The 21,336-nt window shown below is 41.9% G+C and overlaps 1 protein-coding gene across 4 annotated transcripts in view; it reads right to left on the bottom strand.

Annotated features, from left to right (window-relative positions):
- The window catches only part of LOC134310022 (uncharacterized), a 112,213-nt gene that overhangs the window by 17,430 nt on the left and 73,447 nt on the right, over positions 1 to 21,336 (bottom strand). For all 4 annotated transcript variants that reach the window (XM_062991530.1, XM_062991531.1, XM_062991532.1 and 1 more), the window contains 15 exons: positions 18,543 to 18,581; positions 16,978 to 17,208; positions 16,082 to 16,369; positions 15,261 to 15,539; positions 14,931 to 15,167; positions 11,491 to 11,529; positions 9,928 to 10,158; positions 9,032 to 9,319; positions 8,211 to 8,489; positions 7,881 to 8,117; positions 4,938 to 4,976; positions 3,359 to 3,589; positions 2,464 to 2,751; positions 1,643 to 1,921; positions 1,313 to 1,549 (listed from right to left, as the gene is read on the bottom strand). In XM_062991530.1, coding sequence (XP_062847600.1) covers positions 1,313 to 1,549; positions 1,643 to 1,921; positions 2,464 to 2,751; positions 3,359 to 3,589; positions 4,938 to 4,976; positions 7,881 to 8,117; positions 8,211 to 8,489; positions 9,032 to 9,319; positions 9,928 to 10,158; positions 11,491 to 11,529; positions 14,931 to 15,167; positions 15,261 to 15,539; positions 16,082 to 16,369; positions 16,978 to 17,208; positions 18,543 to 18,581 — 3,222 coding nt within the window. The remainder of the gene's footprint in view (positions 1 to 1,312; positions 1,550 to 1,642; positions 1,922 to 2,463; positions 2,752 to 3,358; positions 3,590 to 4,937; positions 4,977 to 7,880; positions 8,118 to 8,210; positions 8,490 to 9,031; positions 9,320 to 9,927; positions 10,159 to 11,490; positions 11,530 to 14,930; positions 15,168 to 15,260; positions 15,540 to 16,081; positions 16,370 to 16,977; positions 17,209 to 18,542; positions 18,582 to 21,336) is intronic.

Below are 21,336 nucleotides of genomic sequence, written 5' to 3' on the forward strand. Positions count from 1 at the left end.
CACCGGCCGCAGACGCGATGTACAGTAGAAAGAACAAAAAGTATCAAAAGCACAAATAAAAGTATCAAAAGTAACATAAAAGAAATAGATCCACAAGGTGTGTAAAAAGATGAAAACGAAAAACGATAAAAATACAATAAAATACGGTAAAATACGGTAAAATACGGTAACGGTAGCGGCAGCCAAATGCGCCAGCGTCCACCATCACCATGCAACTGGTTCTATATTTGTTGTTCTCTCTCATAATTTAGCTAATTTTTAATGAACTGTCTTATGCTGCTCTCTTTGTTTTTATCTTAATTATTCTTGATGTTGATGTACTATTTTGATTTTGTACTATGATTTGTATGGTGTATGTACGTATTTGTTTTGATTATTTGTCTTATGTAAAGCGTCTTTGAGTATCTTGAAAAGCGCTATATAAATAAAATGTATTATTATTATTATTATTAAATAAAACTCCAGTGTCCTCTAACGATGCTCTAATCACTGCAGCTGATGTGGTGACCTGATTCTAATTTTAGACATTTTAGGTAGTAATAAATGTGGGGGGTCCTAACTTTTTCCTCACAATACATTTACATTTTTGTTTATTATATTTTACCGCTCGTGTTTAAAAGTAATTTTCAACATTATTTGTTTAGTTCTATAAGCTGCATCCCTCAGTACTGTTCAAATGAAGCTCAACTGTTCATGTTTAACTATGTTCAAAAAGACAAAGATTCTCATGGGGTGTCCTAACTTTTTCACATGGCTTGATATGAATTGTTTTACAAATGATCATTTCTGTAGCAGTTTTAGGAAATTATTAACTGTCACATCTACAAATCATGTCCTGTTTGTACTTTGTAATATTTTAGAACACATCATGAACTCTGTCCCATGTTTGTATAAATGATCAGTTATATACTCTGCCATCGCCACAGTCGCCCCACAAACGAGACAAACACACTTTTCTTTCACTATATAAATACTTTTACTATATTAAATATAACGTTTTCTTTCTCTGTTCTGCCATGTTTTTTATTATTATTTTTTCCGGGGTAAAAAAACGCATCTTGCTTCCCATCGTGTCTTCTGCATGATATTGAACTCCGATATTGACTGGACGAGGTCTGAACCAGGAGACAAAACAGTTGTTTAGGTTTAGCAAGAGAAGGAAGCAGGAACTGGGGCTGAGTAAAGGAAGGAAGCCAGAGGTGCACCAGGAGTAAACGATGAAGCCAGAACAAGGACTGAGATGTAATGGACTGCAGGAAGGAAGCAGGTTTAAGAACTGAGGGAAGCAGGAGACAGACTGAGCTGGTTGTACCTGGAACAAAGTGTACAGTGTTGCTGGGGTAGGACACACCCTTGTCCTTAAATTCAGCCCTGCACCTGTAGAACCCTTCCACTGGGGGGTAGATGTAGGACCCTGACTCACTCGGCACGCTCTTCCATTCTGCATTCTCAGTCTCAGCATGATACCATCGAAAGGGACCTGTACTGTTTGGGTGCTGGCACTCCAGCCAGTCATCATGATGGACCAGTTGAGCCGCTGAAGGAACCGCTGATACAAACACATGCACAGGTCCGAATATTATTCTGGTTTGTAATTAGAATGCTGATGTGTTTTGTGATGTGATTGTGACATTGACTTTACCCATGATCCTGAGCACCTGCTCATCAGAGGAGTCGATGAGTTGTGGAGCATTTGGGTCGAGGTGTTTGTAACTGTAGGTGGCTTTACACCCGTATGAGCCGATGTCCTTGTTTGAGATGTCCTCGATGACGTATTCCTTGTCTTTGCCTCTCGAGATCTCTGTCTTATTCTTAAAAAAGACAACTTCATCTGGACTGTCCACACCCCGAACTTCACAGACGAGAGACACATTCTTACCCTCCACCATCGGGTCCAGAGCCTGCAGCATCACTAGCTTATCTGAAGGAGAGACAAAAACAAAAAGATAGACATTACAGCTCAACTCTGACGTGTCCAGAACCTTTCTGAAACTCCAATCTTGCCTGCTGCATCCTGCAAATTTCTGGAAAAGTTAAGACGCTTAGTAAATTGCAGTAAAAGAAGAATCCGGACTGTGGACTGTGTTAAATAATGGTTTTCTGAAGTTGTCCCGAGCCCATGTGACTGTATTTATCACATCAGCAGGACGGTTTCTCATGCAGTGCTGTCTGAGGACTCAACAAAGACTCAAATCTCTCCAGATTTCCTGAATCCTTTCATAATATCATGTACAGTAGATGGTGAAAGACCTCAATTATTTTCAATCTTGCATTAAGAAATGTACTTTTTAACTCTGACCATTCTCTTTTGAAGTTTGGAACACAGTGGAAAAATATAATATAATTAAAGTATAATAATAATAATAAAAAATAAAAATAACAACAATAATAAACAATATTAATCATAATAATAATAATAATAACAATATTAATAATAATAATAAAAATAATAATAAATGTTACTTGAGACTCTGAGAGTGACGGCGTTACTGCGCATGTCCTTGTTTTCACACCAGAAGATGGCGCTCTTGTCTCCTCCTTTTACTTCAGCATGGATGGTTGCTCTGCGTTTGTTGTCTCTCCAATCATCCTCATGTGGTAAATAAACATAATATTTAACTCCTTGTTTTGTATAAAGACATTGCCACCCATGAATCCCGGTCTCCACATAGAGCTCCATCAAGCTGCCGCTGCCTGGATAAACCAGTGATCTTCTGCTTAGCAAAGTAAGCTGGTGAGGGGCCTCCATGTCTAAAATACAGAGGAGGGGGTAAATGTATATTTATTTATTTATTATACCCTCTTATACCTGAATTATACCCCACAGAGCTCAGGGGTTTAGGAACACCAGTCACCTGCTCATCACAATCAGCACCAAATGCATCTGATGTTGGTGACCACATGCTGATATTCCATTCCACACTCTTCTAGAACCATGTTATTAAGCCAAAAGCATTAATGAGGGTGTCTACAAACTTTTAGCCATGGGGTAGTATTAAATAAGAACCTTAGTAATGATTAAATGCACGGTTTATAGTTGCAAGAAACAGTGAGGAGGAATTAAATATCCTAGTTATTATTATAACGTCCAATTCAATTATTAGAAATGTGTCCACATACTTTTGGTCATGTACAGTGTAGAAGAATCACATTTTTTTGAGAAGGTCCACTTTATTCTGAAAGGGTTCAGCAAGTTAATGATTACGATGCTGGTTCCTCTCTGTACTGCTCTTGTTGTGATGCCATACTGAGCGCGTTGTGATGTCATACTGAGCGTGTTGTGATGTCATACTGAGTGTGTTGTGATGTCATACTGAGCGTGTTGTGATGTCATACTGAGCGTGCTGTGATGTCATACCGAGCACATCGATCTCCCGTTCCAGACTCCGGACGCCGTCCTTCTCACAGACGTACTTCCCAGAGTGACTCAGTGTTACCATGGCGATGTGCAAGACACCATCAATGGCTTGTTGAGGTTGACTGTTGAAGAACCACGTGACGTTGGTGGTGAGAACCTCAGAACCACGTTTACACCGCAGAGTTACTTCATCAGACACGTAGAGGTGAGGAAACTTGGGGAACAGGACCACTGAGAACACAACCAGAGAAAGAAAACAGTCGTTCTGTTTATATAAATACTCTAAACATGTTACGGTGAGTGGGTGGAGGTGGTGGACCCAAGTGCAGAGTACTTGGTGTGTCTGTGTATTTATTTATTGGTATGAAGTGTATATTTATGTATACATCTGATATAATGATAATTATGGAACTCCAGGGTCCTGCTAATTCCTGGATGCCCAGAGAAAGGAGAGGCATGCCTCCAGCGAATACATGGTGGACTGCTGGTGGGACATACTGCCATATAGGAGGACCACCCCCAGAGTCAGGCTCCTGCCGAAGTGCCTTCTGAATGGAGTCCTTCAATCCCCAGCAGAGGGGAGCTAGGATCTGGGGAGTGGGAATGATGGGTTCTGGCAAAGGGTCAGGAACCTGGGCTTCCCCTTGCCTGGACAGGGCATCAGGTTTTGTGTTTTTGGAACCAGGCCTATATGACAACGGGAAGTTAAAGCGACCAAAGAACAGTACCCATAGGGCCTGCCGAGAGTTGAGCTGCTTGGCCTGTTGTATATAGGCCAGGTTTTTGTGGTCAGTCCAGACCACAAATGGGTGCTTGACCCCCTCCAACCAATGCCTCCTGTTCTCTAGGGCCAACTTAACCACCAGGAACTTCCTGTCCCCAATGCTGTAGTTGTGCTCAGCTGGAGTGAGGCGATGGGAATAGTAGGCACAGGGGTGGAGCTTCTTGTTGGGTCTTTGGCACTGGGAAAGCACAGCACCTACACCAATATCTGAGGCGTCTACCTCGACAACAAATGGTTCCTCAGGGTCAGGTAGTTGAAGAACCGGTGGTGAGGTAAGCCAAAGTTTTATGTCGTCGAAGGCCTTCTGGGTCTCCGTGGTCCAGTGGGAAGATCCTGGGGTCTTCCGAGTGAGGGCAGTGAGGGGTGTCGCCACAGAACTGAAATTCTATTCAGTCAAAAAATGACAGCATCTGCATTTGGGCTGATTGATCAGTCGGTGTTCCGATTCATCCCAGAACTGTTGAGTGGGGCTGAGCTCAGGGCTCTGTGCAGGACACTGGAGCTTCTTGGTTTGTGCTGGATCAGGAAAGGATCTTCCCTAAACTGTTGCTGCACCTTTATATAACTGATTTATTACACCTGTTAGTAACTGTTGTGGCTGAAACACCAGAATTTAAAAATTAGAAGAGACGTCCAAATACTTCTGACCAAATGTTGTCTCCCCAAACAACCCAAAGCTCCCTCACAAACACCAAAACTAGATATATCCATAAACACCAACACTAATCCCACAGATACCAGGTAAACCATATGGTGTGTGTGTGTGTAGTGTGTGTGCGTGTGTGTGTGTGTTACCTTCTGGTTGTTGTGATGCAGGTGTGAAGTTCCAGAGTGCTGCAGAAACACAACAGAACGACAATTCAGCGTCTCATCAAACGTGTTAGAAGGCTCTTCCTCACGTCAATCATCCATCACAGATCTTCTCATCTCCACCATCTACCACAGATCTTCTCATCTCCACCATCTACCACAGATCTTCTCATCTCCACCATCTACCACAGATCTTCTCATCTCCACAATCCACCACAGATCTTCTCATCTCTACCATCTACCACAGATCATCTCATCTCCACCATCTACCACATATCTTCTCATCTCCACCATCTACTACAGATCTTCTCATCTACACCATCTACCACAGATCTTCTCATCTCCACAATCCACCACAGATCTTCTCATCTCTACCATCTACCACAGATCATCTCATCTCCACCATCTACCACAGATCTTCTCATCTCCACCATCTACCACAGATCATCTCATCTCCACCATCTACCACAGATCATCTCATCTCCACCATCTACCTCAGACCCGTAAATGCTCCAAATGTTCTCACACATTCATCCAAACGTCAGCAAACAAACTTCAAACTAATCTGTCAACATCACTTCAAAATATTCCTTTAAATCACTGGTTCCCACTAGAGGGCCTCAGTTTCTCCTTTTCCAACGATGCTGAACAGCTCCGTTCTGGTCCGTGAACTTGATTTTGAACCGGTTAAGCGTCTTTTCACCAAAAACAAAGAGGTTTCAAACCGTGAACTTCGCAGCTGATACCACAGAATACTGGGTTTTTGACCCGTGACATCATCGGTGGGCGTGTCGGGTTCTCGAGGTTTGGGTGCTTTTACATGAGAAGCTGTAAAACTGCTGTGCTGGTGTCTCGTATGGAGCTTAATGCTGCACTTCCATCTTTCAAAGTTCATCTGATTAAATTCTGATCCAGTTTGCTGCTGATATTTTCAAAACGCCTCAAATTAGATGAACTGTTTGATATGAGGCGGTAAAAATGACTCGGACAGAACCATCGGCGCTTAACATGAAAAATAAAGTGTAACGTGACTTATTTTACTAAACCAACGACCGATGAATTTCAGCACTACAGAGACACTTCTAACCAGTATCAACAGAGAGAGGTTTAGTTCCTGTGTCATACTTTTAGTACATTTTACCACAGTAAGCTTTTTTTAGTGCGTGAAGCTTTTTCGACTCTCCTGAGAAGCTGATCCTCAGAACCCTGAGCTGCAGAACACAAGTTTAAAAGTGAAACCACACAGTGAAGTAAATCCAGCTAAACACAGTATATACAGTCATGTGAAAAAGCATCTCAACAGGATTAAGATCCGGGCTTTGACTCGACCATTCCAGAACTCTCCATTTCTTTCTTTTGATTCATTCCTTGGTGGATTTACTGGAATGTTTTGGGTCATCGTCATGCTGCATTGTCCACCTCCGCTTCAGCTTCAGTTTTTGGACAGATGGTCTTACATTTTCCTCAAGCCCCCTCTGATACAGAGATTAATTCATCGTGGATTCTATAATGGAGAGCTTGCCACGCCCTGCTGCTGCAAATCAGCCCCAAACCATGACATTTCCACCTCCATGCTTCACAGTTGGTATAAGGTTCTTCTGCTCAAATGCTGTGTTTGGTTTTTACCAATCATGTCTTCTGTTACTGTGCCCAAATAATTCAACTTTGGATTCATCTGTCCAGAGCACATTGTTCCAGAAGTTCTGGTCTTTGTCTCGGTGTTTCTCTGGTGAACTTTAGTCTTTATCAACTGTGGCAGGAGCTCCTGTAGGTCCCGTGATGACATTGTAAGATTTTTGGAGACTTCTGCTCTTGGGCTGAACTTGCAAGGACTTCCTGACCTGACCATGTTGGCAGTTGTTTTACTTGTTCTCCACTTGTAAATGATTTTCTGGACAGTGGAACGGCTGATTTCTAATTGTTCTGAGATCTTTTTAAATCCCTTCCCAGACTCATATGCATCTACAAGCTTTTTTCTGCAGGTCTCAGAGAGCTTTTTAGATCTCACCATGGTGATAACACTCACTTCATCAATCAAGAACAAACCAAACTAACGTCTGAGCTTTAAATAAAACTCCAGTGTCCTCTAACGATGCTCTAATCACTGCAGCTGATGTGGTGACCTGATTCTAATTTTAGACATTTTAGGTAGTAATAAATGTGGGGGGTCCTAACTTTTTCCTCACAATACATTTACATTTTTGTTTATTATATTTTACCGCTCGTGTTTAAAAGTAATTTTCAACATTATTTGTTTAGTTCTATAAGCTGCATCCCTCAGTACTGTTCAAATGAAGCTCAAATGTTCATGTTTAACTATGTTCAAAAAGACAAAGATTCTCATGGGGTGTCCTAACTTTTTCACATGGCTTGATATGAATTGTTTTACAAATGATCATTTCTGTAGCAGTTTTAGGAAATTATTAACTGTCACATCTACAAATCATGTCCTGTTTGTACTTTGTAATATTTTAGAACACATCATGAACTCTGTCCCATGTTTGTATAAATGATCAGTTATATACTCTGCCATCGCCACAGTCGCCCCACAAACGAGACAAACACACTTTTCTTTCACTATATAAATACTTTTACTATATTAAATATAACGTTTTCTTTCTCTGTTCTGCCATGTTTTTTATTATTATTTTTTCCGGGGTAAAAAAACGCATCTTGCTTCCCATCGTGTCTTCTGCATGATATTGAACTCCGATATTTACTGGACGAGGTCTGAACCAGGAGACAAAACAGTTGTTTAGGTTTAGCAAGAGAAGGAAGCAGGAACTGGGGCTGAGTAAAGGAAGGAAGCCAGAGGTGCACCAGGAGTAAACGATGGAGCCAGAACAAGGACTGAGATGTAATGGACTGCAGGAAGGAAGCAGGTTTAAGAACTGAGGGAAGCAGGAGACAGACTGAGGCTGGTTGTACCTGGAACAAAGTGTACAGTGTTGCTGGGGTAGGACACACCCTTGTCCTTAAATTCAGCCCTGCACCTGTAGAACCCTTCCACTGGGGGGTAGATGTAGGACCCTGACACATTCTGCACGCTCTTCCATTCTGCATTCTCAGTCTCAGCATGATACCATCGAAAGGGACCTGTACTGTTTGGGTGCTGGCACTCCAGCCAGTCATCATGATGGACCAGTTGAGCCGCTGAAGGAACCGCTGATACAAACACATGCACAGGTCCGAATATTATTCTGGTTTGTAACTAGAATGCTGATGTGTTTTGTGATGTGATTGTGACATTGACTTTACCCATGATCCTGAGCACCTGCTCATCAGAGGAGTCGATGAGTTGTGGAGCATTTGGGTCGAGGTGTTTGTAACTGTAGGTGGCTTTACACCCGTATGAGCCGATGTCCTTGTTTGAGATGTCCTCGATGACGTATTCCTTCTCTTTGCCTCTCGAGATCTCTGTCTTATTCTTAAAAAAGACAACTTCATCTGGACTGTCCACACCCCGAACTTCACAGACGAGAGACACATTCTTACCCTCCACCATCGGGTCCAGAGCCTGCAGCATCACTAGCTTATCTGAAGGAGAGACAAAAACAAAAAGATAGACATTACAGCTCAACTCTGACGTGTCCAGAACCTTTCTGAAACTCCAATCTTGCCTGCTGCATCCTGCAAATTTCTGGAAAAGTTAAGACGCTTAGTAAATTGCAGTAAAAGAAGAATCCGGACTGTGGACTGTGTTAAATAATGGTTTTCTGAAGTTGTCCCGAGCCCATGTGACTGTATTTATCACATCAGCAGGACGGTTTCTCATGCAGTGCTGTCTGAGGACTCAACAAAGACTCAAATCTCTCCAGATTTCCTGAATCCTTTCATAATATCATGTACAGTAGATGGTGAAAGACCTCAATTATTTTCAATCTTGCATTAAGAAATGTACTTTTTAACTCTGACCATTCTCTTTTGAAGTTTGGAACACAGTGGAAAAATATAATATAATTAAAGTATAATAATAATAATAAAAAATAAAAATAACAACAATAATAAACAATATTAATCATAATAATAATAATAATAACAATATTAATAATAATAATAAAAATAATAATAAATGTTACTTGAGACTCTGAGAGTGACGGCGTTACTGCGCATGTCCTTGTTTTCACACCAGAAGATGGCGCTCTTGTCTCCTCCTTTTACTTCAGCATGGATGGTTGCTCTGCGTTTGTTGTCTCTCCAATCATCCTCATGTGGTAAATAAACATAATATTTAACTCCTTGTTTTGTATAACGACATTGCCACCCATGAATCCCGGTCTCCACATAGAGCTCCATCAAGCTGCCGCTGCCTGGATAAACCAGTGATCTTCTGCTTAGCAAAGTAAGCTTGTGAGGGGCCTCCATGTCTAAAATACAGAGGAAGGGGTAAAATGTATATTTATTTATTTATTATACCCTCTTATACCTGAATTATACCCCACAGAGCTCAGGGGTTTAGGAACACCAGTCACCTGCTCATCACAATCAGCACCAAATGCATCTGATGTTGGTGACCACATGCTGATATTCCATTCCACACTCTTCTAGAACCATGTTATTAAGCCAAAAGCATTAATGAGGGTGTCTACAAACTTTTAGCCATGGGGTAGTATTAAATAAGAACCTTAGTAATGATTAAATGCACGGTTTATAGTTGCAAGAAACAGTGAGGAGGAATTAAACATCCTAGTTATTATTATAACGTCCAATTCAATTATTAGAAATGTGTCCACATACTTTTGGTCATGTACAGTGTAGAAGAATCACATTTTTTTGAGAAGGTCCACTTTATTCTGAAAGGGTTCAGCAAGTTAATGATTACGATGCTGGTTCCTCTCTGTACTGCTCTTGTTGTGATGCCATACTGAGCGCGTTGTGATGTCATACTGAGCGTGTTGTGATGTCATACTGAGTGTGTTGTGATGTCATACTGAGCGTGTTGTGATGTCATACTGAGCGTGCTGTGATGTCATACCGAGCACATCGATCTCCCGTTCCAGACTCCGGACGCCGTCCTTCTCACAGACGTACTTCCCAGAGTGACTCAGTGTTACCATGGCGATGTGCAAGACACCATCAATGGCTTGTTGAGGTTGACTGTTGAAGAACCACGTGACGTTGGTGGTGAGAACCTCAGAACCACGTTTACACCGCAGAGTTACTTCATCAGACACGTAGAGGTGAGGAAACTTGGGGAACAGGACCACTGAGAACACAACCAGAGAAAGAAAACAGTCGTTCTGTTTATATAAATACTCTAAACATGTTACGGTGAGTGGGTGGAGGTGGTGGACCCAAGTGCAGAGTACTTGGTGTGTCTGTATTTATTTATTGGTATGAAGTGTATATTTATGTATACATCTGATATAATGATAATTATGGAACTCCAGGGTCCTGCTAATTCCTGGATGCCCAGAGAAAGGAGAGGCATGCCTCCAGCGAATACATGGTGGACTGCTGGTGGGACATACTGCCATATAGGAGGACCACCCCCAGAGTCAGGCTCCTGCCGAAGTGCCTTCTGAATGGAGTCCTTCAATCCCCAGCAGAGGGGAGCTAGGATCTGGGGAGTGGGAATGATGGGTTCTGGCAAAGGGTCAGGAACCTGGGCTTCCCCTTGCCTGGACAGGGCATCAGGTTTTGTGTTTTTGGAACCAGGCCTATATGACAACGGGAAGTTAAAGCGACCAAAGAACAGTACCCATAGGGCCTGCCGAGAGTTGAGCTGCTTGGCCTGTTGTATATAGGCCAGGTTTTTGTGGTCAGTCCAGACCACAAATGGGTGCTTGACCCCCTCCAACCAATGCCTCCTGTCCTCTAGGGCCAACTTAACCACCAGGAACTTCCTGTCCCCAATGCTGTAGTTGTGCTCAGCTGGAGTGAGGCGATGGGAATAGTAGGCACAGGGGTGGAGCTTCTTGTTGGGTCTTTGGCACTGGGAAAGCACAGCACCTACACCAATATCTGAGGCGTCTACCTCGACAACAAATGGTTCCCAGTGTCAGGTAGTTGAAGAACCGGTTGTGAGGTAAGCCAAAGTTTTATGTCGTCGAAGGCCTTCTGGGTCTCCGTGGTCCAGTGGGAAGATCCTGGGGTCTTCCGAGTGAGGGCAGTGAGGGGTGTCGCCACAGAACTGAAATTCTATTCAGTCAAAAAATGACAGCATCTGCATTTGGGCTGATTGATCAGTCGGTGTTCCGATTCATCCCAGAACTGTTGAGTGGGGTTAAGGTCAGGGCTCTGTGCAGGACACCGGAGCTTCTTGCTTTGTGCTGGATCAGGAAAGGACCTTCCCTAAACTGTTGCTGCACCTTTATATAACTGATTTATTACACCTGTTAGTAACTGTTGTGGCTGAAACACCAGAATTAAAAAATTAGAAGAGACGTCCAAATACTTCTGACCAAATGTTGTCTCCCCAAACACCCCCAAGCTCCCTCACAAACACCCAAACTAGATATATCCATAACACCAACACTAATCCCACAGATACCAGGTAAACCGTATGGTGTGTGTATAGTGTGTGTGTGTGTGTTACCTTCTAGTTCCTGTGCTGCAGATGTGAAGTTCCAGAGTGCTGCAGAAACACAACAGAACGACAATTCAGTGTCTCATCGAACGTGTTAGAAGGCTCTTCCTCACGTCAACCATCCACCACAAATCTTCTCATCTCCACCATCTACCACAGATCTTCTCATCTCCACCATCTACCACAGACCCATAAATGCTCCAAATGTTCTCACACATTAATCCAAACATCAGCAAACAAACTTCAAACTAATGTCAACATCACTCCATAATATTCCTTTAAATCACTGGTTCCCACTAGAGGGCCTCAGTTTCTCCTTTTCCAACGATGCTGAACAGCTCCGTTCTGGTCCGTGAACTTGATTTTGAACCGGTTAAGTGTGTTTTCACCAAAAACAAAGAGGTTTCAAACCGTGAACTTCGCAGCTGATACCACAGAATACTGGGTTTTTGACCCGTGACATCATCGGTGGGCGTGTCGGGTTCTCGAGGTTTGGGTGCTTTTACATGAGAAGCTGTAAAACTGCTGTGCTGGTGTCTCGTATGGAGCTTAATGCTGCACTTCCATCTTTCAAAGTTCATCTGATTAAATTCTGATCCAGTTTGCTGCTGATATTTTCAAAACGCCTCAAATTAGATGAACTGTTTGATATGAGGCGGTAAAAATGACTCGGACAGAACCAACGGCGCTTAACATGAAAAATAAAGTGTAACGTGACTTATTTTACTAAACCAACGACCGATGAATTTCAGCACTACAGAGACACTTCTAACCAGTATCAACAGAGAGAGGTTTAGTTCCTGTGTCATACTTTTAGTACATTTTACCACAGTAAGTTTTTTTTAGTGCGTGAAGCTTTTTCGACTCTCCTGAGAAGCTGATCCTCAGAACCCTGAGCTGCAGAACACAAGTTTAAAAGTGAAACCACACAGTGAAGTAAATCCAGCTAAACACAGTATATACAGTCATGTGAAAAAGCATCTCAACAGGATTAAGATCCGGGCTTTGACTCGACCATTCCAGAAACTCTCCATTTCTTTCTTTTGAGTCGTTACTTGGTGGATTTACTGGAATGTTTTGGGTCATCGTCATGCTGCATTGTCCACTTCCGCTTCAGCTTCAGTTTTTGGACAGATGGTCTTACATTTTCCTCAAGCCCCCTCTGATACAGAGAAGAATTCATCGTGGATTCTATAATGGAGAGCTTGCCACGCCCTGCTGCTGCAAATCAGCCCCAAACCATGACATTTCCATCTCCATGCTTCACAGTTGGTATGAGGTTCTTCTGCTCAAATGCTGTGTTTTGTTTTTACCAATCATGTCTTCTGTTACTGTGCCCAAATAATTCAACTTTGGATTCATCTGTCCAGAGCACATTGTTCCAGAAGTTCTGGTCTTTGTCTCTGTGTTTCTCTGGTGAACTTTAGTCTTTATCAACTGTGGCAGGAGCTCCTGTAGGTCCCGTGATGACGTAGGATTTTTGGAGACTTCTGCTCTTGGGCTGAACTTGCAAGGACGTCCTGACCTGACCATGTTGGCAGTTGTTTTACTTGTTCTCCACTTGTAAATGATTTTCTGGACAGTGGAACGGCTGATTTCTAATTGTTCTGAGATCTTTTTAAATCCCTTCCCAGACTCATATGCATCTACAAGCTTTTTTCTGCAGGTCTCAGAGAGCTTTTTAGATCTCACCATGGTGATAACACTCACTTCATCAATCAAGAACAAACCAAACTAACGTCTGAGCTTTAAATAGCATCCTTTATGGTACATCTAACAAAATCCTAAAAAAACTTCAGTATATCCAGAATTCAGCTGCTCGCCTCCTTACTCATACTCGCTCCCGTGATCATATTACACCTGTTCTCCAAAAACTTCATTGGCTTCCCGTTGCTCAACGCATTCAATTCAAAATTCTTCTATTCACTCACAAAGCTCTCCATAATCAGGCCCCATCCTACCTCACCGACCTGCTCCATCAGCACATTCCCTCCCGTAGCCTTCGCTCTTCTGAGGCTAACCTACTGTCCATACCCTCTAGGACCAAGCACCGGACCTGGGGTGACAGGGCCTTTTCCATAGCTGCTCCATCTTTATGGAATGCTCTCCCCAAACACCTACGAGATTGTCCTGACCTGTCCAAATTCAAGTCACTTCTCAAAACTCATCTATTCAGAGTGGCATTTAACTTGTAACAACACAAAATAAATGCTTTTATTTTTGCTATTCTTTTTAATAGTTTTTATACTTAGATCACGACAGAAATGTGAAGTCCTAGATCCTAAAACTTGTAAAGTTTTCAGTTTCCTGATTGCATGTAAATCTGTCCTGTTTCTGTCTAATTTTAAGAAATTGTTCTATATTTGTTGTTCTCTCTCATAATTTAGCTAATTTTTAATGAACTGTCTTATGCTGCTCTCTTTGTTTTTATCTTAATTATTCTTGATGTTGATGTACTATTTTGATTTTGTACTATGATTTGTATGGTGTATGTACGTATTTGTTTTGATTATTTGTCTTATGTAAAGCGTCTTTGAGTATCTTGAAAAGCGCTATATAAATAAAATGTATTATTATTATTATTATTAAATAAAACTCCAGTGTCCTCTAACGATGCTCTAATCACTGCAGCTGATGTGGTGACCTGATTCTAATTTTAGACATTTTAGGTAGTAATAAATGTGGGGGGTCCTAACTTTTTCCTCACAATACATTTACATTTTTGTTTATTATATTTTACCGCTCGTGTTTAAAAGTAATTTTCAACATTATTTGTTTAGTTCTATAAGCTGCATCCCTCAGTACTGTTCAAATGAAGCTCAACTGTTCATGTTTAACTATGTTCAAAAAGACAAAGATTCTCATGGGGTGTCCTAACTTTTTCACATGGCTTGATATTAATTGTTTTACAAATGATCATTTCTGTAGCAGTTTTAGGAAATTATTAACTGTCACATCTACAAATCATGTCCTGTTTGTACTTTGTAATATTTTAGAACACATCATGAACTCTGTCCCATGTTTGTATAAATGATCAGTTATATACTCTGCCATCGCCACAGTCGCCCCACAAACGAGACAAACACACTTTTCTTTCACTATATAAATACTTTTACTATATTAAATATAACGTTTTCTTTCTCTGTTCTGCCATGTTTTTTATTATTATTTTTTCCGGGGTAAAAAAACGCATCTTGCTTCCCATCGTGTCTTCTGCATGATATTGAACTCCGATATTGACTGGACGAGGTCTGAACCAGGAGACAAAACAGTTGTTTAGGTTTAGCAAGAGAAGGAAGCAGGAACTGGGGCTGAGTAAAGGAAGGAAGCCAGAGGTGCACCAGGAGTAAACGATGAAGCCAGAACAAGGACTGAGATGTAATGGACTGCAGGAAGGAAGCAGGTTTAAGAACTGAGGGAAGCAGGAGACAGACTGAGGCTGGTTGTACCTGGAACAAAGTGTACAGTGTTGCTGGGGTAGGACACACCCTTGTCCTTAAATTCAGCCCTGCACCTGTAGAACCCTTCCACTGGGGGGTAGATGTAGGACCCTGACACATTCTGCACGCTCTTCCATTCTGCATTCTCAGTCTCAGCATGATACCATCGAAAGGGACCTGTACTGTTTGGGTGCTGGCACTCCAGCCAGTCATCATGATGGACCAGTTGAGCCGCTGAAGGAACCGCTGATACAAACACATGCACAGGTCCGAATATTATTCTGGTTTGTAACTAGAATGCTGATGTGTTTTGTGATGTGATTGTGACATTGACTTTACCCATGATCCTGAGCACCTGCTCATCAGAGGAGTCGATGAGTTGTGGAGCATTTGGGTCGAGGTGTTTGTAACTGTAGGTGGCTTTACACCCGTATGAGCCGATGTCCTTGTTTGAGATGTCCTCGATGACGTATTCCTTCTCTTTGCCTCTCGAGATCTCTGTCTTATTCTTAAAAAAGACAACTTCATCTGGACTGTCCACACCCCGAACTTCACAGACGAGAGACACATTCTTACCCTCCACCATCGGGTCCAGAGCCTGCAGCATCACTAGCTTATCTGAAGGAGAGACAAAAACAAAAAGATAGACATTACAGCTCAACTCTGACGTGTCCAGAACCTTTCTGAAACTCCAATCTTGCCTGCTGCATCCTGCAAATTTCTGGAAAAGTTAAGACGCTTAGTAAATTGCAGTAAAAGAAGAATCCGGACTGTGGACTGTGTTAAATAATGGTTTTCTGAAGTTGTCCCGAGCCCATGTGACTGTATTTATCACATCAGCAGGACGGTTTCTCATGCAGTGCTGTCTGAGGACTCAACAAAGACTCAAATCTCTCCAGATATCCTGAATCCTTTCATAATATCATGTACAGTAGATGGTGAAAGACCTCAATTATTTTCAATCTTGCATTAAGAAATGTACTTTTTAACTCTGACCATTCTCTTTTGAAGTTTGGAACACAGTGGAAAAATATAATATAATTAAAGTATAATAATAATAATAAAAAATAAAAATAACAACAATAATAAACAATATTAATCATAATAATAATAATAATAACAATATTAATAATAATAATAAAAATAATAATAAATGTTACTTGAGACTCTGAGAGTGACGGCGTTACTGCGCATGTCCTTGTTTTCACACCAGAAGATGGCGCTCTTGTCTCCTCCTTTTACTTCAGCATGGATGGTTGCTCTGCGTTTGTTGTCTCTCCAATCATCCTCATGTGGTAAATAAACATAATATTTAACTCCTTGTTTTGTATAACGACATTGCCACCCATGAATCCCGGTCTCCACATAGAGCTCCATCAAGCTGCCGCTGCCTGGATAAACCAGTGATCTTCTGCTTAGCAAAGTAAGCTTGTGAGGGGCCTCCATGTCTAAAATACAGAGGAAGGGGTAAAATGTATATTTATTTATTTATTATACCCTCTTATACCTGAATTATACCCCACAGAGCTCAGGGGTTTAGGAACACCAGTCACCTGCTCATCACAATCAGCACCAAATGCATCTGATGTTGGTGACCACATGCTGATATTCCATTCCACACTCTTCTAGAACCATGTTATTAAGCCAAAAGCATTAATGAGGGTGTCTACAAACTTTTAGCCATGGGGTAGTATTAAATAAGAACCTTAGTAATGATTAAATGCACGGTTTATAGTTGCAAGAAACAGTGAGGAGGAATTAAACATCCTAGTTATTATTATAACGTCCAATTCAATTATTAGAAATGTGTCCACATACTTTTGGTCATGTACAGTGTAGAAGAATCACATTTTTTTGAGAAGGTCCACTTTATTCTGAAAGGGTTCAGCAAGTTAATGATTACGATGCTGGTTCCTCTCTGTACTGCTCTTGTTGTGATGCCATACTGAGCGCGTTGTGATGTCATACTGAGCGTGTTGTGATGTCATACTGAGTGTGTTGTGATGTCATACTGAGCGTGTTGTGATGTCATACTGAGCGTGCTGTGATGTCATACCGAGCACATCGATCTCCCGTTCCAGACTCCGGACGCCGTCCTTCTCACAGACGTACTTCCCAGAGTGACTCAGTGTTACCATGGCGATGTGCAAGACACCATCAATGGCTTGTTGAGGTTGACTGTTGAAGAACCACGTGACGTTGGTGGTGAGAACCTCAGAACCACGTTTACACCGCAGAGTTACTTCATCAGACACGTAGAGGTGAGGAAACTTGGGGAACAGGACCACTGAGAACACAACCAGAGAAAGAAAACAGTCGTTCTGTTTATATAAATACTCTAAACATGTTACGGTGAGTGGGTGGAGGTGGTGGACCCAAGTGCAGAGTACTTGGTGTGTCTGTGTATTTATTTATTGGTATGAAGTGTATATTTATGTATACATCTGATATAATGATAATTATGGAACTCCAGGGTCCTGCTAATTCCTGGATGCCCAGAGAAAGGAGAGGCATGCCTCCAGCGAATACATGGTGGACTGCTGGTGGGACATACTGCCATATAGGAGGACCACCCCCAGAGTCAGGCTCCTGCCGAAGTGCCTTCTGAATGGAGTCCTTCAATCCCCAGCAGAGGGGAGCTAGGATCTGGGGAGTGGGAATGATGGGTTCTGGCAAAGGGTCAGGAACCTGGGCTTCCCCTTGCCTGGACAGGGCATCAGGTTTTGTGTTTTTGGAACCAGGCCTATATGACAACGGGAAGTTAAAGCGACCAAAGAACAGTACCCATAGGGCCTGCCGAGAGTTGAGCTGCTTGGCCTGTTGTATATAGGCCAGGTTTTTGTGGTCAGTCCAGACCACAAATGGGTGCTTGACCCCCTCCAACCAATGCCTCCTGTCCTCTAGGGCCAACTTAACCACCAGGAACTTCCTGTCCCCAATGCTGTAGTTGTGCTCAGCTGGAGTGAGGCGATGGGAATAGTAGGCACAGGGGTGGAGCTTCTTGTTGGGTCTTTGGCACTGGGAAAGCACAGCACCTACACCAATATCTGAGGCGTCTACCTCGACAACAAATGGTTCCCAGTGTCAGGTAGTTGAAGAACCGGTTGTGAGGTAAGCCAAAGTTTTATGTCGTCGAAGGCCTTCTGGGTCTCCGTGGTCCAGTGGGAAGATCCTGGGGTCTTCCGAGTGAGGGCAGTGAGGGGTGTCGCCACAGAACTGAAATTCTATTCAGTCAAAAAATGACAGCATCTGCATTTGGGCTGATTGATCAGTCGGTGTTCCGATTCATCCCAGAACTGTTGAGTGGGGTTAAGGTCAGGGCTCTGTGCAGGACACCGGAGCTTCTTGCTTTGTGCTGGATCAGGAAAGGACCTTCCCTAAACTGTTGCTGCACCTTTATATAACTGATTTATTACACCTGTTAGTAACTGTTGTGGCTGAAACACCAGAATTAAAAAATTAGAAGAGACGTCCAAATACTTCTGACCAAATGTTGTCTCCCCAAACACCCCCAAGCTCCCTCACAAACACCCAAACTAGATATATCCATAACACCAACACTAATCCCACAGATACCAGGTAAACCGTATGGTGTGTGTATAGTGTGTGTGTGTGTGTTACCTTCTAGTTCCTGTGCTGCAGATGTGAAGTTCCAGAGTGCTGCAGAAACACAACAGAACGACAATTCAGTGTCTCATCGAACGTGTTAGAAGGCTCTTCCTCACGTCAACCATCCACCACAAATCTTCTCATCTCCACCATCTACCACAGATCTTCTCATCTCCACCATCTACCACAGACCCATAAATGCTCCAAATGTTCTCACACATTAATCCAAACATCAGCAAACAAACTTCAAACTAATGTCAACATCACTCCATAATATTCCTTTAAATCACTGGTTCCCACTAGAGGGCCTCAGTTTCTCCTTTTCCAACGATGCTGAACAGCTCCGTTCTGGTCCGTGAACTTGATTTTGAACCGGTTAAGTGTGTTTTCACCAAAAACAAAGAGGTTTCAAACCGTGAACTTCGCAGCTGATACCACAGAATACTGGGTTTTTGACCCGTGACATCATCGGTGGGCGTGTCGGGTTCTCGAGGTTTGGGTGCTTTTACATGAGAAGCTGTAAAACTGCTGTGCTGGTGTCTCGTATGGAGCTTAATGCTGCACTTCCATCTTTCAAAGTTCATCTGATTAAATTCTGATCCAGTTTGCTGCTGATATTTTCAAAACGCCTCAAATTAGATGAACTGTTTGATATGAGGCGGTAAAAATGACTCGGACAGAACCATCGGCGCTTAACATGAAAAATAAAGTGTAACGTGACTTATTTTACTAAACCAACGACCGATGAATTTCAGCACTACAGAGACACTTCTAACCAGTATCAACAGAGAGAGGTTTAGTTCCTGTGTCATACTTTTAGTACATTTTACCACAGTAAGCTTTTTTTAGTGCGTGAAGCTTTTTCGACTCTCCTGAGAAGCTGATCCTCAGAACCCTGAGCTGCAGAACACAAGTTTAAAAGTGAAACCACACAGTGAAGTAAATCCAGCTAAACACAGTATATACAGTCATGTGAAAAAGCATCTCAACAGGATTAAGATCCGGGCTTTGACTCGACCATTCCAGAAACTCTCCATTTCTTTCTTTTGAGTCGTTACTTGGTGGATTTACTGGAATGTTTTGGGTCATCGTCATGCTGCATTGTCCACTTCCGCTTCAGCTTCAGTTTTTGGACAGATGGTCTTACATTTTCCTCAAGCCCCCTCTGATACAGAGAAGAATTCATCGTGGATTCTATAATGGAGAGCTTGCCACGCCCTGCTGCTGCAAATCAGCCCCAAACCATGACATTTCCATCTCCATGCTTCACAGTTGGTATGAGGTTCTTCTGCTCAAATGCTGTGTTTTGTTTTTACCAATCATGTCTTCTGTTACTGTGCCCAAATAATTCAACTTTGGATTCATCTGTCCAGAGCACATTGTTCCAGAAGTTCTGGTCTTTGTCTCTGTGTTTCTCTGGTGAACTTTAGTCTTTATCAACTGTGGCAGGAGCTCCTGTAGGTCCCGTGATGACGTAGGATTTTTGGAGACTTCTGCTCTTGGGCTGAACTTGCAAGGACGTCCTGACCTGACCATGTTGGCAGTTGTTTTACTTGTTCTCCACTTGTAAATGATTTTCTGGACAGTGGAACGGCTGATTTCTAATTGTTCTGAGATCTTTTTAAATCCCTTCCCAGACTCATATGCATCTACAAGCTTTTTTCTGCAGGTCTCAGAGAGCTTTTTAGATCTCACCATGGTGATAACACTCACTTCATCAATCAAGAACAAACCAAACTAACGTCTGAGCTTTAAATAGCATCCTTTATGGTACATCTAACAAAATCCTAAAAAAACTTCAGTATATCCAGAATTCAGCTGCTCGCCTCCTTACTCATACTCGCTCCCGTGATCATATTACACCTGTTCTCCAAAAACTTCATTGGCTTCCCGTTGCTCAACGCATTCAATTCAAAATTCTTCTATTCACTCACAAAGCTCTCCATAATCAGGCCCCATCCTACCTCACCGACCTGCTCCATCAGCACATTCCCTCCCGTAGCCTTCGCTCTTCTGAGGCTAACCTACTGTCCATACCCTCTAGGACCAAGCACCGGACCTGGGGTGACAGGGCCTTTTCCATAGCTGCTCCATCTTTATGGAATGCTCTCCCCAAACACCTACGAGATTGTCCTGACCTGTCCAAATTCAAGTCACTTCTCAAAACTCATCTATTCAGAGTGGCATTTAACTTGTAACAACACGAAATAAATGCTTTTATTTTTGCTATTCTTTTTAATAGTTTTTATACTTAGATCACGACAGAAATGTGAAGTCCTAGATCCTAAAACTTGTAAAGTTTTCAGTTTCCTGATTGCATGTAAATCTGTCCTGTTTCTGTCTAATTTTAAGAAATTGTTAATAATAATAATAATACATTTTATTTATATAGCGCTTTTCAAGATACTCAAAGACGCTTTACATAAGACAAATAATCAAAACAAATACGTACATACACCATACAAATCAAATCATAGTACAAAATCAAAATAGTACATCAACATCAAGAATAATTAAGATAAAAACAAAGAGAGCAGCATAAGACAGTTCATTAAAAATTAGCTAAATTATGAGAGAGAACAACAAATATAGAACAATTTCTTAAAATTAGACAGAAACAGGACAGATTTACATGCAATCAGGAAACTGAAAACTTTACAAGTTTTAGGATCTAGGACTTCACATTTCTGTCGTGATCTAAGTATAAAAACTATTAAAAAGAATAGCAAAAATAAAAGCATTTATTTCGTGTTGTTACAAGTTAAATGCCATTTTGAATAGATGAGTTTTGAGAAGTGACTTGAAT

Source organism: Trichomycterus rosablanca, chromosome 3 (assembly GCF_030014385.1).
Source record: "Trichomycterus rosablanca isolate fTriRos1 chromosome 3, fTriRos1.hap1, whole genome shotgun sequence".
Taxonomy (NCBI): Eukaryota; Metazoa; Chordata; class Actinopteri; order Siluriformes; family Trichomycteridae; genus Trichomycterus; species Trichomycterus rosablanca.